Here is a 17,251-nt window from a genome sequence, read left to right as displayed (position 1 = left end):
CCCAGGATCGATTCAGAAAATCGTCACTGGTATTGGCGGCCATGAGCAGGAATCGAACTTGGGATGCCGGGTTCGTAGTGGAGCGCACTAAACACTTTGCTACACACGCACAGACACGCACAGACACGCACAGACATACAAACACAAAGATCTCCGGTGTTGCCGTTCAAAGGCTGTTGAAGTATGCAAAGACACACACTCACAAAACGCAGTAAAACACGCATGCGTACAAAGACAAAGATCCTCATAGCCTCAACAGACTGTTGGGGCAAGTGCTGTTGGCGAGTAGCACCAATGAAGACCGGCACACTGTGGCAGACGAGGGGGTGGGTGGGTGGCCAGCACCACGCCTGACGCACGGAGCCACAGACACACAAAGCAACATCATCCTGCGCCCATCTTCGCGGACGGCGTAGAACCACCGAGCGGTGCAGATTCCACATTCCCAAAGCCAGCACCGCTCTCACCAATCTCCCACTGAGGAAGCAGTGTGTGAGCTGGGTGGTGGTGGGTGGTGGGGTGAGGGTGTTCACACGAGCTCACGTATTTCTCCAGGTAGAGCGTCTGGTTGTCCAGCAGTGCCTTGGTCATCCTCATGAGGTAGATGAGCAGAGCCAGGTTGTTCTGAGCGACGTTCACGCGCACCTGCAGGTGCCGGGGGGGTAGTTCACAACGGCAGTGCCAGAGACAATGGTAGTGCCAGAGACAATGGTAGTGTCAGAGACAATGGTAGTGTCAGAGACAATGGTAGTGTCAGAGACAATGGTAGTGTCAGACACAATGGTAGTGTCAGAGACAATGGTAGTGTCAGAGACAATGGAAGTGTCAGAGACAACGGTAGTGTCAGAGACAATGGCAGTGTCAGAGACAACGGTAGTAGTGTCAGAGACAATGGTAGTGTCAGAGACAATGGAAGTGTCAGAGACAATGGTAGTGCCAGAGACAATGGTAGTGTCAGAGACAATGGTAGTGTCAGAGACAATGGAAGTGTCAGAGACAACGGTAGTGTCAGAGACAATGGCAGTGTCAGAGACAACGGTAGTAGTGTCAGAGACAATGGTAGTGTCAGAGACAATGGAAGTGTCAGAGACAACGGTAGTGTCAGAGACAATGGCAGTGTCAGAGACAATGGTAGTGTCAGAGACAATGGTAGTGTCAGAGACAACGGTAGTGTCAGAGACAATGGTAGTGTCAGAGACAATGGTAGTGTCAGAGACAATGGCAGTGTCAGAGACAATGGTAGTGTCAGAGACAATGGTAGTGTCAGAGACAACGGTAGTGTCAGAGACAATGGCAGTGTCAGAGACAATGGTAGTGTCAGAGACAATGGTAGTGTCAGAGACAATGGTAGTAGTGTCAGAGACAATGGTAGTGTCAGAGACAACGGTGATCCTGGGTTCCGGCCCGGAGCAGCCGAGGCTACTGCATGGCGAAGCCGAGTGAACTCACTCCTACTCTTAGGTTTTTTCGGTAAAGTCACGTAGGTAAAAAAATGAAATTAAAAGTTAATAAAATAATGGAAATGAAATTAAATAATAAATGACGATATTTCGGAGGCAACACAAGTCTCCGTCATCAGGTGGGACCGTCACAGCTAAAATTACTGCATCAAGTGAGGAAATTTAGCTGTGACGGTCCCACCTGATGACGGAGACTTGTGTTGCCTCCGAAACGTCGTCATTTATAATTTTACTTTACTTCCATTATCACTTTTATTAACTTTTCATTTTATTTTTTCACCTACGTGACTTTACCGAAAAAACCCAAGAGTATGAATCCTTGCAGTCACGAAAGCTTCGAATCTAGAATTGAACTCACTCCCTCAGAGATGAAGGTGCTGAACCGTGGCAGCATCTGGTACAGCCCCGGGTCGCTAGCGATGCTCTGCAGTGCTTCCTGTAACACGCACAAAGACAAAGATCCACCGTGTAGCCTTAACAGTATGTTGGGACAAGTGTTGTTACAGAGCACCTATGAAGGCTGACACGGCACACGAGGGGGTGGGTGGCCAGCACCACGCCTTTGTATCCCCAGTGGCGATGTTTACTACACACCGCACCAGGTACTCATTTGAGGCACACACACATGACAAGAACAGCAACCGCCATTCGCCACTAAGGGGCGGTGACATCACCACGGTGTCTGTGCCAGGCTATGTGCACGTTGAGGCCATGTGAAGTGTCGAAAGCCTGCTGGAAGACCGTCACGGGGCAGACCCAGGTGCCACGGGTCGACTGACTGAGATGACTGGCTGATGCACCACCTGTGCCCCCTACTGTGCTGACTTGCTGTGCTTTAGCCACCCGGCGCTCCGCTCATTGTTGTGAGCGTCGCTCCTCCGCCCTCCGTTGTTGTTGGAGGGCGACTGCCTCCAACTGCCCAGTAGCGTCCTTCACGAGCTTCCTCTACAGAGCCCGATCTTGACACCGCTGGTACCAGTCATCGGCAAGTCCACTCAGCTCCACGTCCTCTTGTACCACATCACTCCATCTCTTCTCTAGCCCGTGCAGCGCCAATTTAGCCCCCTCTATCCGGCCAAACAAAAGCTGTTTAGGCATGAGGTAACTGGGCATGCGGGCTACATGACCCAGTCAAAGCAGATTTGCCTGCCGGAGGAGGTCACCGATGGAACTTTGTCCAGATCTTTCAAGGATTTGTGAGCTCCTCACACAATCCAGCCTGGTTAAACCCAGGATGGATTGTAGGCAGGCCAGCCTAAATGTTTCTAACCGGTGAAGATGTTCCATTAGGGGGGTCCACGGTTCGCAAGCGTCAAGAAGGGAGGGAATGACTGGCTGAGAAGACCTGAAGCTTCATGTGGAGCGACAGACCAGGTAGCTTCCACACAGCGCTATGCAACCAATGAAAAGATAATGCCGCTCGACTGTTTCGGAGTGAGACCTCTGCTGTCAAACTGGAGCCAGTCATGAGCACACTGCCCAGGTGTGTGAAACTCTCCACTCTCTCCACAACCGCCCCATTATAAATTGGGAGTGGTGGGGGTGGAGTGTCCGATGGTACAAAATACCCAGGCAGGTGCTTAGTTTTGGTGGGCGTGATGGTAAGGCCCCACCTTGTAGTGGCACCCTCCATGTTCAGTAGCAGCACCTCCAACTCCTCCTCTGAGTGAGCAGCAATAACCAAATCATCGGCACACATAACATGGTTGACTAATAGGGAGCCGTCTGTTGACTGCACACGGGTATCGATCAGCCTCCCATTGTATCTGTACCAGATGGAAATTCCTCCGGTACAGCCATGGAAGGCTTCACTAACTACGTGGTCGAAACAGATGTTAAATCATGTGGGAGCCAGAGGACATCCCTGTCGCACCCCAAGATGAAGAGGGAATGGCTCAGACTCCCGGTGACGTAGTTTTGTCCGGGCCCACTCACCATCATGAAGGTCCTTAATGATTGTGAGCAGAGTCAGGGACTCCGAAAGCACGAAGAACCCAGAGCCTAGGTCTACTGATGGTATCATAGGCCTTGACCAGGTCAACAAAGCAGAGATGTAGGTCTTGTTGGAATTCCCTACACCTCTGCTGTAGCAGACTGACAGAAAATATGGCATCTGTGCAGGACCGCCCTTTCCTGAAACCGCATTGGGGCTCCGCAAGCCTCTCCTCAGCGTGCCTAGCAAGGCGATGTTGAATAATCCTTGCCAGGACCTTTCCCGGCACACTGAGGAATGAGATGCCCCTGTAGTTGTTGTGGCAGTCTGTGCGGTCCCCCTTCTTAAAGAGGGAGACCACCAGGGCATCCTTCCAATCTTGCAGAACCCGTCCAGTGGTACAGACTGTTGCTATGATGTCATGTAGGGCAGTCTGTGCACAAACGCTACCCTCCCTTAGCATTTCACTTGAGAGATCATCCCTGCCCAGTGCCTTTCCTGATCTCAACTTCAGTACTTCCTCAACAGATGGCACCTCAGCCAGCCACACACAGGCAGTAACTCCTTCTTCCAATCTTGACTTAAAGCTTTCGTGACGCAGATAGGTTCAAAGATGACGACCGCTTGTGTTGCGATCGAAACGACGTGGCTTTTTTGTTATTTTATTTTAACCTATCTAGGTGACGTCACCGAAAGACCCACAGAATAGACTTCTTCCAATATTTGAGGCACCCCAGCCTCAGCAGGGTCATCCCCACTTGACTCCATGATGTTTTCCAGGCTGAGGGATTTCCCCTCCCCCCCCTCCAAGACCTCACAGAATTGCTCAGCAAATCTGCAAATCTGTTCCTGGGTGTCAGAGGTTGGATCACCCTTCTTTCCCCTAATGATGGAGATAGGTGTGGCGTTGCAAGTTACATTTTTGATGGCATTGAGGCAGATTCCATCTCCTCAGCAACTTACGTAGTGTTTTTTTTTATCTACGTGACTTTACCGAAAGAACCAAGGAATATCGACATGGATTCGTTTTTTGGTTCACAGCACAAAGTTATGGTTCATGATCGATCTCCTGAGGTTAGGCCACACGTAACGATGCAACGTCAACACAAACCACCAAACGCATCCAATCCAATCAAACTGCCACGTGTACAAGATAACCGGCTGTGTGGATATCTGGCTGTGTGGATATCCGGTGACGTGGTTATCAGGCTGTGTGGCTATACAACTATTCATAATATAGGTTTTTGGGTGAGATCGCGTTATTTATAAATGTGTCGTAACCCTCCACCACCCGACACGGCCAAACAGTAAAAAACTGTCACGTTTTTCAAAGGACAAAATAATTCACTTCTTTAGCCCACCGGTGTGTTGAAGAGAGAATCAACAGCATTTTAAAATTTGAGTAGCACGACGTTTCGCTGGTAATTACAATCAGCTTCATCGGGCAAGAATGGTGAAGCTCTCCTACTATCCAACTACAGTAGAACCTCTGGTCACGACCATAATTCGTTCCATAACTTTGGTCGCAACCCCATTTGGTCGTGACTCCAACCTAATTTCCCCATTGGATTGTCCGTAAATACGATTAATCCGTTCCAGACTCCTACGAACTGAATATAAATATTGTTTTTTAAAGATTTTTAAGCACAACAATAGTTAATTATGCCATAGAATTCACAGTGCAATAGTAAACTAAATGTAAAAACATTGAATAACACTGAGACAACCTTGAACAACAGAGAAAACGAACATTTGCCGCGTCAAGGTTTAGAATCGTTCAACAAGATGATTGTTTCGTCTGCTACATCAGTCGGTCGATTCTGAGAGAGAGAATATTCACATGAGCAATTCATGTTTCTATTGAAAGTAAGTTAACAGTAATATTTGGGTACAATATTGTTTTTGGAAGCATTCACCGTAATATCGTGTGAACGTTTACTTCACCGCATCATCGAATGAATGATGCGAGAAGAAATTAACGGGATCTTATGTTAGCGATTTACGTACTCGGCGCTTTCGCTCTCTAAATTACGGCTTGAATGAGGGGGGAGGGGTATGACTACACTCACAAAATTAATATCTTACTAGGAATTCAATATAACAAAAGTTATATATATATATAACTGTTACGCTTTGTGTTGTTTGTAAACAAACAACAGGAAATTTGGCACTTACAAAAGAAAATGGCGCAGAAGGGGAAATCGGCCGCGGCCGTGTTTGATCGCCACCCGAGTTTGTGTTCGTGACCAGATTCCAAAAATTTGTGAATTTTTTGGTCGTAACCCGATTTGGTCGTGGTCAGAAGCGTTTGTGACCAGAAGTTCTCCTGTATGTGGCTATCATCCGGCTGCGTGGCTATCATCCGGCTATGTGGCAATCCGGCTGCGTGGATATCCGGCGGTGTGGATATCCATTGGTGTGGATATCCGGTGGTGTGGATATCCATTGGTGTGGATATCCGGTGGTGTGGATATCCATTGGTGTGGATATCCATTGGTGTGGATATCCATTGGTGTGGATATCCGGTGGTGTGGCAATCCGGCGGTGTGGCTATCCGGCTGCGTGGATATCCGGTGGTGTGGATATCCATTGGTGTGGATATCCATTGGTGTGGATATCCGGTGGTGTGGATATCCGGCGGTGTGGATATCCATTGGTGTGGATATCCGGTGGTGTGGATATCCATTGGTGTGGATATCCGGTGGTGTGGATATCCATTGGTGTGGATATCCGGCGGTGTGGCTATCCGGTGGTGTGGATATCCGGTGGTGTGGATATCCATTGGTGTGGATATCCGGTGGTGTGGATATCCATTGGTGTGGATATCCGGTGGTGTGGATATCCGGTGGTGTGGAAATCCATTGGTGTGGATATCCGGCAGTGTGGCTATCCGGTGGTGTGGCTATCCGGCTGCGCGCGTCACCGCTCGCTTGGACTCGCAGGAGCCGACGCAGGCCTCCGTGATCTCCTTGTAGTAGAGCTGCTGCTCCACGGAGAGCTCGTGCGTGGCGCGCGCCTTCACGCGCACGGCGGCGCCCTCCGCAGGCACCTTCCTCTTGTCCTTGCCTGCGCGAGACGCGGCGGGAGACGGGGCAGAGGGGCAGTGCGGGCGCGTGGGAGACGGAGGGAGAGAGGGCATGGACGTATGGACGTTTGTACTCTAATAATAATAATAGTTCAATTTATAACGCGCACAAATTTGCAGACGTAGTGGCCGCAACTCAGAGGCGCGGAGCCAAGCTCAGAGTCGCTCGAAAGCACGTGGTTGTAGAGGTGAGTTTTTAAGTCTCTCTTGAAGGAGGCGATTGAGGTGATGCTGCGAATGTGCAGAGGGATATCGTTCCAGACTGAAGTTCTTTCGCGCCGTACATAGCCAAACCGTGCGATTCGGAAGTGCGGGCTCATCGGAAGTGCGGACAGACGTGGCGAGGGAGTGGGTGGGAGAGGCCTGGTGTTCGTGGGACTGAGGGTGTGAGTGGGAATCGAACTCGGGCCGCCGGGATTTGTAGAGCGGCGTGCTGACCCCAACCAAAATGCTCCCACCAAGACAAAGAACCCCTGTATAGCCTCAAGAGACTTTATGGGGCAAGTGCTGTTAGCGAGCACCTATGAAGGCCGGCACGGCACACGAGGGGGTGGGTGGCAAGCACCACGCCCGGCCGCCTTTGTCAACCTAGATTTCCTAAAAATCCCTAGTGCCCATTCTTTTTAAACCACACCAGGTACTCATTCGAGGCTGAGTCGACCTAGAACTGGTGCAAATAATCATCACCAATGTGGGCCGTGAGCAGGATTCTTACTCCAGTCGCCGGGTTCGTAGCGCAGTGCGCTAACCGCTGCACTACCACTCCCCCAAACAACAACAACAACCGCCATTCGCCACTAAGTGGCGGTGACGTCACCACGACGCCTGTGCCAGGCCATGTGCACCTTGAGGCCACGTGAAGTATCGAACGCCCGCTGGCAGGAGGTCACGGGGCAGACCCAGCAGGTGCCACGGGTCGACTGACTGAGATGACCGACTCCCCCCACACGCGCCCGCACACAAAGATAAAGATCCCCCATATAGCCTTAACAGACTGTAGGGGCAAGTGCTGTTAGCGAGCACCTATGAAGGCCGGAACGGCGCGCGAGGGGGTGGGTGGCCAGCACCACGCCCGACCGCCTTTGTCTCCCCAGTGGCGATGTTTACACACCGCACCAGGTACTCATTTGAGGCCGAGTCGACCTAGGGGAGGCCCAGGACCGGTTCAGATAATCGTCACTGATGTTGGCCGTGAGCGGGAATCGAACCCGTGTCGCCGGGTTCATAGCGCAGCGCGCTAACCGCTACACTACCGCCTGCACACACACGCACAGACTCACACACACGCACACACGCGCGTGCTCGCACACACACACACACACGCGCGTGCTCGCACACACACACGCGCGTGCGCGCACACACACACACGCGCGTGCTCGCACACACACACACGCGCGTGCTCGCACACACACACACACGCGCGTGCTCGCACACACACACACACACGCGTGCTCGCGCACACACACACACACGCGTGCTCGCGCACACATACGCGCGTGCTCACACACACACACGCGCGTGCTCACACACCCACACACACACACGCGCGTGCTCACACACACACACACACGCGCGTGCTCACACACACACACACACGCGTGCTCACACACACACACACACGCGCGTGCTCACACACGCACACACACACGCGTGCTCACACACGCACACACACGCGCGTGCTCACACACGCACACACACGCGCGTGCTCACACACACACACACACGCGCGTGCTCACACACACACACACACGCGCGTGCTCACACACGCACACACACACGCGTGCTCACACACGCACACACGCACACACACACGTGTGCTCACACACACACACACGTGTGCTCACACACACACGCGTGCTCACACACACACACGCGTGCTCACACACACACACGCGTGCTCACACACACACGCGTGCTCACACACCCACACACACACGCCACACTCATACACACACACGCGTGCTCACACACCCACACACACATGCGTGCTCACACACACACACACACGCGTGCTCACACTCACACACACACGCGTGCTCACACACACTCACACACTCACACACCCACACACACACGCTAACACACCCTTGCCGTCGGAGGTCCCGCTCGTGGAGGCCTTGTGTCCAGGCTTGAGGTTCCCGTCGCTCTGTCCGGGCTTCATGATCCTCATGGGCTCCGTCGCCTCCTTCTTCTGCTGCTCCTTTGGCGCTGGGGGTGGTGGGTGGTGGGAGGGGGGTGGGGTGGGGTGGGCGTGATGAGGGATGCAAAGTTAGTCGGGAATATGGCATTTATCTTGGTTCTTTCGGTAAAGTCACGTAGAAGGGAAGTAACAAAATAATAAAAATAAAACATAATAAAATAATATAATTATATTATAATATAATGTTTTATTTTTATTATTCTATTACTTCCCTTCTACGTGACTTTACCGAAAGAACCAAGAAGATGAATCCCTGCAGTCACGAAAGCTTTAAATCGAAATATGGTATTTGTGCAGGACCGCCCCAGCCTGAAGCCACATTGAGCCTCCAAATTCAATCCCATAGGTTCCAGTGTTGACAATGGTCAGAATGAGTGACCCCCAGACTGTGTCCACTAACAATTACTCAAGTAAACACCTTGACTGTGGGGGAACACAGGCCGCATGGCACATGAAGCTGCTTCAATAATACAAACATACTGCCAAAGCTCTGCGATCCGGCATTTTACCATCCGGAATGTCCCTATTAACCGGCGTCTGTCATAGGCTGCAATACGAATCTTCCTTCAACGTATCCGGAAACATTCCGGCAGCCATCCGGCATCTTCCCCGTGCGCTTATCGTAGGTCCGTTTGTTTTTTACGGGAGATTCGGGACGCTGCCGAGTGGTGGTGGTGCCAGGGGCAGTCTGTCCATACAGTCCGTTCGTCCATCAAAGTTTCAGTTTTTCAGTTTCATTTATTTGGTATAGCCCTGCGAGCCATTCGGCTCTTAAATCGGGTGCAACCGCAACAAAGAAAACATCTTAAAGTGACGATGTGACTTAGTGCCAAACAGAAAAATCCAGGAAAAAACTGAAAAGTCTTCCAGAAAAAAAGCACCGTACACCAACACTGTGTGCAAAAATCCCAGTGGGATGCAAGTCAAACAACAACAACAACCACAAGACAACTTAGATTAAGGCCATCATTCTAACTCCGTACTACAACAAACAAAACATGGCCAAACCAAAAAAACTTTCGAAATCACCAAAATAAATCCATAAAAGCAATGTAACAGTGATCATAGGAACTGTAACCGAATTTTCACAATAAACGACATAAACAACATGTACCTAATACCCTGTAGCCATAGCTGGCTGCATGAGTCACTCCACAACAGCAGGAGCATCAGTAGGAGTACCAACATTTTTCAAATGCACCTTCAAAGGTTGACAATAACCACGACACACGTCATTGGGATGAGGAGTCTGGGGTTCGGTGAAAACGCAGGTGGCTGAAAAGGTCAATCTGAGCCCGAAACACTCCTGGGGCACACTGGACATGCCGTGTTGGTAACAGCCTCCTGGGAGACGGGTCTCTTGATACGGGCCTTGCGCCGTTATCTCTTCAGCATGGCAGTAGTACAGTACGTACAGTAATGTACTGCTGTACACTGTACCCTAATCGGCCCCACTGCTTCTCTGCATTGAACTTAGAGAATACTCAACAACCGTCTTTGTAAAAAGGGTATCTTATTATTATTTATTCTTGTCATCGTTAAAATGTCACATTACGATTTAAAGCTTTCGTGACTGCACGGATTCATAGTCTTGGTTCTTTCGGTAAAGTCACGTGGAAGGGAAATAATAAAATAATAAAAATAAAACAACATTTTCAGATAGTTCAGTTAAATAGTTTAATTGAATAATTTAATTTACCTTTTTTAAAGTTTAATATGATATTCTTGGTTCTTTCGGTAAAGTCACGTAGAAGGGAAGTAATAAAATAATAAAAATAAAACATAATAAAATAATTCTCACGACGTTTCGGCCACAACGCAAGCAGCCGTCCTCAGGCGAAGAACAGAGCTGTCGGATAGACAGCGTCCTAATGGATCATTATTGTTTTATTTTTATTATTTTATTATTTCCCTTCTACGTGACTTTACCGAAAGAACCAAGAATAAAATTATTATTTGTTTCTTTCGGTTAAGTCACGTCTAAAGATAAAATAATAAATTTAATTAAATAATAGAATACGACGTTTCGATTGCAACACAAGCAATCATCATCATCATATTCTATTATTTAATTTAATTTATTATTTTATCTTTAGACGTGACTTAACCGAAAGAAACAAATAATAATTCCTGCAGTCACGAAAGTTCTAAAATCAAGAATAAAATGTCTACATTCGTTTCTTTCTTGAAAAGTGTTTTAATGCTTTCGCTACGTTGTCCCCACCTGAAGTAGGGCGCTTGTGTTTCCCCTGAAACGTCGTGATTTAATTTACTTGCATTATTCACCTGCGTGACTTTACCCAAAAACCCAAAGAGTACCACGTCATGGCCTCGATACACGTGGGGAGTGCTCGTGTAGCGGACAGCGCACTGCACTACGAACCCAGTGACCAGAGTCCGAGTCCCACTCGCAACCAATAACCGTGACGAGAATTTGAACCGATCCTGTGTCTCCCCCCGAAGTCGATTCAACCTTAAATGTCTGGCACGGTGTGTTCTGAACATCGCCACTAGGGATACAAAGGTGATCCGGCATGATACTGGCCACCCACCCCCTCGTGTGCCATGCCGGCTTTTATAGGTGCTCGCTAACAGCACTTGCCCCAAGTCAGTTAAAGGCTATACGGGGGATCTTTGTCTGTGTGTGTTTTTTGTGGTGTAAATACTCACTGGGAGGCGGGTTCTCAGGAATGGACGGCTGAACACCCTCTATGCTCAGCCAGTGAGCTGCAACACATCACAACACATCACAACACACCATCGGAGTCAAGTTGAAACTACAGTGAAACCTTGGATTGCGAGTAACTTGGTCTGCTAGTGTTTTGCAAGACGAGCTAAATTTTTTAATAAATATTAATTTGATAAACGAGCGAGGCCTTGCAATACGAGCAGTGCGTACAGTATACCACTGTAGTACGTACAGTATACCACTGTAGTATGTACAGTATACTACTGTAGTACGTACAGTATACGCTTTGTCTGCCGAGCGTCACGTGATCACAACTGAGCCAATGGTGCTTCTCTCTTTCTCTCGCTGCGCATTGTGGGTAATGGTCTCCCATGCTCGGTCTCAGTCGGCGTGCCTCACTCGTATAGTCAACATCCGTGCGAGCGTTTACCGTTTACTAAAGCGTTGTGACCACGTGTGTGCGTAAAGCATTGTTTTTATTTTGTGTCCAAGTGTAGTGGCTGTTCTTTAGTAACTGTACTGCAACACTGTTTTTGCCACCTCAAGAGGAGGCAAAAGCAAGTGTCGCACGAAAAGAAAAAGATTCCCGTGAGCCAACAGATGGCAGTGATTCCGTTAGTGATCGTGAAAGTCTAGATTTGAAGCTTTCGTGACTGCAAGGATTCATATTCTTAGGTTTTTTCGGTAAAGTAAGGTAGGTAAAAAATTTAAATTAATAAAAGTCAAATAAAAAATAAAATAAAAATCACGACGTTTCGGAGGCAACACAAGCTTCCGTTTTCAGGTGGAACCGTCACAGCACGATAGCTGTATCAAGTGAGAGAAATTCCAAGAAAACAGTCCTTGTATATATACTGGTTGAGGGTGGGAGGAGCCAAGGTAGGCACCTGGATATTATTTTATTTACTTCACAGCGGTGACGGTCGCGGTGGCGATGACATCCTTCGTCGAGCGCGTACAGAGAGCCGTAACACCGCTCCCACCACTCGTTATGAACGTGCCGATGACCTTCACGACAAAACAATTTGTGCAGTGCGCGTGCGGCGTGTGTGTGTGTGGAGGGGAGCTTAGGGCCAACACCAGTGACAATTATCTGAATCGGTCCTGGGCCTCCTCTAGGTTGACTCAGCCTCAAATGAGTACCCGGTGCAATGTGCTAACATAGCCATTGGGGTAGACAAAGGCGGTCGGGGGTTGTGTTGGCCACCCACCCCCTCGTGTGCCGTGCCAGCCTTTATAGGTGCTCGCTAACAGCACTTGCCCCAAGTCAGTTAAAGGCTATATGGGGGGTCTTTATCTTCTGGACCCGAGTTTGATTCCCGCTCATGGCCACAAACTCCAGTGGCCATGACGTGAATATTCCCCTTAGCACTCCACACACGGGCCGATGTCATCGCTCCATCTCCTGGGTGGGACGTCTTATCCCGACGAGTTCCATCAACCTCAGCTGCCGCCGAGTCGTTCGTCCCAGCCGCCTGGCATCGCCGCTAGTGGCCCTGACGTCTCCCTACCCAAGCCCACTCACATCCCTTAAACACTCTCAACGATGCCATTAACCCGCAAACTTCCTCCAATCCACGTGCTCCGCTCTCACGTGACGATTATCACTGACACCAAGTGACGTCCTGGGCCTCCGCTAGGTCGATTCAGCCTCAAATGAGTACCTGGTGCGGTGTAAACATCGCCACCGGGGAGACAAAGGTGGCCGGGTGTGGTGTTGGCCACCCACCCCCTCGTGTGCCGTGCCGGCCTTCATAGGTGCTGCTCGCTAACAGCACTTGCCTCAACAGTCTGTTAAGGCTACACGGGTGATCTTTGTCTTTTGTTTGGGGCGGGGCGGGGTGTGCGTGTGTGGGGGGGGGCTCCCCTGCCCACCCTTGAGGCTGATGTCGAGTGGCACGCGCGGGAGCGGCGTGTTGATCATGTCGCTCAGGTTCACTTCCTGCTCCTCGTAGAAGAACAGCTCCCGCCCTCCTCCGCTCGCGTAGCGGAACGGGATGAACTCGGCCGACTGGAACCCGTACAGGGGCTGAACACGCGAACACGCAGACACACATACACACACGCACACACACATACACACGCACACATACACACGCACATACACACACACATACACACGCACACACATACACACGCACACATACACACGCACATACACACACGCACACACACATACACACATACACACGCACATACACACAGACACACACACATACACACACGCACACACACATACACACGCACATACACACACACATACACACGCACACACATGCACACACACACACACATACACACACACGCACACACACACGACGATTAACACAAAGATCCCCCGTATGGCCTTAACAAACTGTTGGGGCTAGAATCGTTAGCGAGTAGCACCTATGAAGGGCAGCACGAACACACACACACACGTAAGCACATGCTAGCACACGCAAACACACGCATGTGCGCAGGCAGGTGAGCACACAAACACCAATCTATATTTTTTCACCAGTTACTAAAAAAAGGTCACAATCTTCCTGCACAGTAAACAGTCTGGTTTTCCAGAGGATTACTGTACCACCACATCAACGATGGATTTATGACATTTTAGCTTGGGTAACATTGATAAAAGCCACTCTACTACCGTGCACTATTCCTCGACATGTCAAAATTAATTCGACACCGTTGACCATGATATTCTACTGACAATACCTTCCTCGACTAACATTTTCAGACGGTACAGTGAGATTGCTACCTCTCAGACCGTTTTCAAACGGTACATCGTGGTAACGTGTAGTCCACGAATATTTAAAATAACAAAGGGTATTCCAGAAGGTTCCATGCTGGGTCCAATTCTGTTCTTGTATTTAAGCAACATTGGACTAATCTTAAATCACTCAGAACTCAATCCCTTTGCTGACGACAAAGTCATCCTAGTGTAGAGAAGTTCCGACGGACGTACTCGTAGACGGAGGTAAGTTAAGGGCTTCCGATAGGGTTTATTAAAGCTGTTACAATACTACACAGCAGGGTACACAACTCCCAGAGGCTAGGGGTCCTACTCTGAGTCCGGGTCCCTGCCGGCTAGCTCCGGTCTCTTTCTCTCTCGTGTCGCATCGTGGGACTCTGCCGACTCCACCGAGCGGAGAGAGAAGCACCTCTACGGCGACCACCGGCTTCTCCCCAGACTCCCTATTCGATCCCTCTCTCTACCCCTGGTTCCCTCTTCACCCTGCTTACTCTACCCGTTCCCACAGTGACCCCGCTTACGTCACGGGGTCTCCCTTAAGTACCGTAGGAGACGTGACGTCATCGCACTGAACGGCACACCTGACATCACGTCCCCATTTTACTCCTCTACACTAGTATTGGATGCATCCCCCGAGAGGGAAACGTGGGTCGCCGGGTTCATAGCGCAGTGTGCTATGAACCCGCTACTCTAAACTCCTGTTCCCCACTCCACTATGCTCCCACGGGTGTCTGTGTGCGCGTGCTCTCACCGGGAAGATGAGCACACACACAAGCGTGTGACAAAGATCCCCCGTGTAGCCTTAACAGATTGTTGGGGCAAGTGCTGTTAGCGAGCACCTATGAAGGCCGGCACGGCACACGAAGGGGGTGGGTGGCCAGCACCACGTCCAGCTGCCGCCTTTGTCTCCCTAGTGGCGATGTTTACACATCGCACCAGGAACTCATTTGAGGCGGAGTTGTCCTAGGGGAGGCCTTGGACCGTTTCAGATAATCGTCACTGGTGTTGGCCGTGAGCAGGAAACGAACTCGGGTCACCGGATTTATTGCGCAGCGCGCTAACCGCTGCACTACCGCTCACGCAGGCACAAAAACAAAGATCTCCCGTATAGCCTTAACAAACTGTCGGGGCAAGTGCTGTTAGGGAGCACCTATGAAGGCCGGCACAGCACATGAGGTGGTGGGTGGCCAGCACCACACCCAGCCGCCTTTGTCTCCTGAGTGGCGATGTCTTTACACGCTGCACCAGGTAGTCATTTGAGGCCGAGTCGACCTAGGGGAGGCCCAGGAGCGGTTCAGATAATCGTCACCGATATTGGCCGTGAGCTGGAGTCGAAGTCAGATCGCCATGTTCGTAGCACAGCGCGCCAACCGCTACACAGACACACGGGCAGGGACAAACACACACACCTACCTCAATGTTGCGTATCTTCAGGGCGTGGTCGAGGTCGGATGTGCTCAGTTTTTTCCGCTTGCCATGGCGCATGAATTTGGCCGCCTCCTGCACATCACCAACATCGACATCAACAATAGCAAATACTGCAAGGGAGTAATCGGCATCAGCATGATCAACACCAAAAGCAACGTCAACATTCTCATCACTATCAATTACAACATAACCTATAATTGTTTTTTTACCCTTTTATCTGGCAACAAAACTGATACCTTTTTTACAAGGAGTCATGTTTGCATTGACCACAATACCTGCGGTCGGAATGTAAACAAAAAACTCAACATTGATAATATGCACTGTCCTTGAAACTGATTGGTCCACACCCGAGACAGCTTTTCTTCGAGCCTAGTCTCACATGGTGTTGGACCAGATGACGCCAAAAGGCGCACAACTTAAAGACAATGCACCATCAGAGTATGAGAGCTCGGGGTAAGCTACTGGCAAAGGAGGTTCCAATGGTACAACATAACCATCAACACTCCTGCTGCAGCCGCGAGATGTTAACTACCTCGCCTGGTATGCAGGAGGTCGTGGGTTCAGTCCTGACTCTGACGCCTACTGTATATCTGGAGTTCGGATGTCTCTCTCCGCATGGTTGCGTGGATTTTTCTCCGTGTCCTCCGGTATTTTCCTTCCACATTTGGAATCAATGTGCGTTTAAAGTATCTGGCTACTATAAGTTTCCACACGGATGTATGTTGAAATTATTTTGCACGTAGCCAACCGTGTTAGTCGCATGCCCGATGATAAGCCACTAAATTGGACGATCATTTGTGGCCAGGTTGCTTCTGAAAAAGAGCTATTTACCTGGTAAAAAATAAAAAATATTTAGTTTTAGTTTTATTTTTATTCTAAACTAATTAACCCTTTTCCATTCTGATGATGTACGTGTACGTCATTCCGTTCCGGAATCGTGAGAACACCAAAATAAAATAACTCCAATAATAATAATAAGGGTTTTTCCCCTTTTTTTCTGGCAACAAAACTGAAACCTTTTTACAAGTGTAGAGGAGCAGTGAGTGACGTCGCGCGGAGACCCTGGGGGACGGTAACGTCATGTCCCAGGGGGGTATTTAGGGGGAAGCACGTGACGTAAGGGGGGTCGTTGTGGGAGCCGGGAACGGGAGAGGTTGTAGGTTGGGACCCGGGGTAGCGTAGCTCTGACACGAGGCTAAGGGTGGCTACTCACCCGACCGGCCGAAGTGCGGTTCGCCCTCGGCCGTTGCAGGGAGGAGAGCCCAGAAAGCAGAGGTCGCAAACGGGTTTTGATTCCTTACCCGTACCCGTACCCGGCCGCACCAGGGTCGCAAATGGGTATCCGTACCCGGCCAGGTACGGGTACCCGTTCCCTACCCGTACCCTACCCGAAATGAGTGACAAACGGTTACTCACCGGTGACTCACGGCCTACCCGTACCCGGCCGCATCAGGGTCGCAAATGGGTACCCGTACCCGGTGAGGTATGGGTTCCCGTTCCTTACCCGTACCCGTACGCTACCCGAAATGAGTGAAAAACGGTTACTCACCAGTGACTCACGGCCCACCTGTACCCGTACCCGGCCACACCAGGGTCACAAACGGATATCCGTACCCGTACCCGACTGGGTACGGGTAGCCGGGTATCGGGTACCCGGTTGCGACCTCTGCCAGATAGCCGGGGTGGTAGCATCCCCAGGACTCTGTCCCCTGAGGA

General features: G+C 50.2%; 1 protein-coding gene across 1 annotated transcript in view; it reads right to left on the bottom strand.

Moving 5' to 3' along the window:
• Positions 1-17,251, bottom strand: part of LOC144950163 (transcription initiation factor TFIID subunit 6-like) — a 37,910-nt gene that overhangs the window by 15,551 nt on the left and 5,108 nt on the right. The window contains 7 exon segments of the mRNA XM_078880232.1: positions 544-645; positions 1,819-1,896; positions 6,317-6,459; positions 8,564-8,686; positions 11,349-11,405; positions 13,243-13,396; positions 15,521-15,607. Of these exon segments, the coding sequence (XP_078736358.1) occupies positions 544-645; positions 1,819-1,896; positions 6,317-6,459; positions 8,564-8,686; positions 11,349-11,405; positions 13,243-13,396; positions 15,521-15,607 (744 nt within the window).

The sequence above is a fragment of the Lampetra fluviatilis genome, chromosome 56, assembly GCF_964198595.1.
Source record: "Lampetra fluviatilis chromosome 56, kcLamFluv1.1, whole genome shotgun sequence".
In the NCBI taxonomy this organism is placed as follows: domain Eukaryota; kingdom Metazoa; phylum Chordata; class Hyperoartia; order Petromyzontiformes; family Petromyzontidae; genus Lampetra; species Lampetra fluviatilis.
Note: the sequence above shows the minus strand (reverse complement) of the source record. Positions and strands in the feature narration are given on the sequence as shown.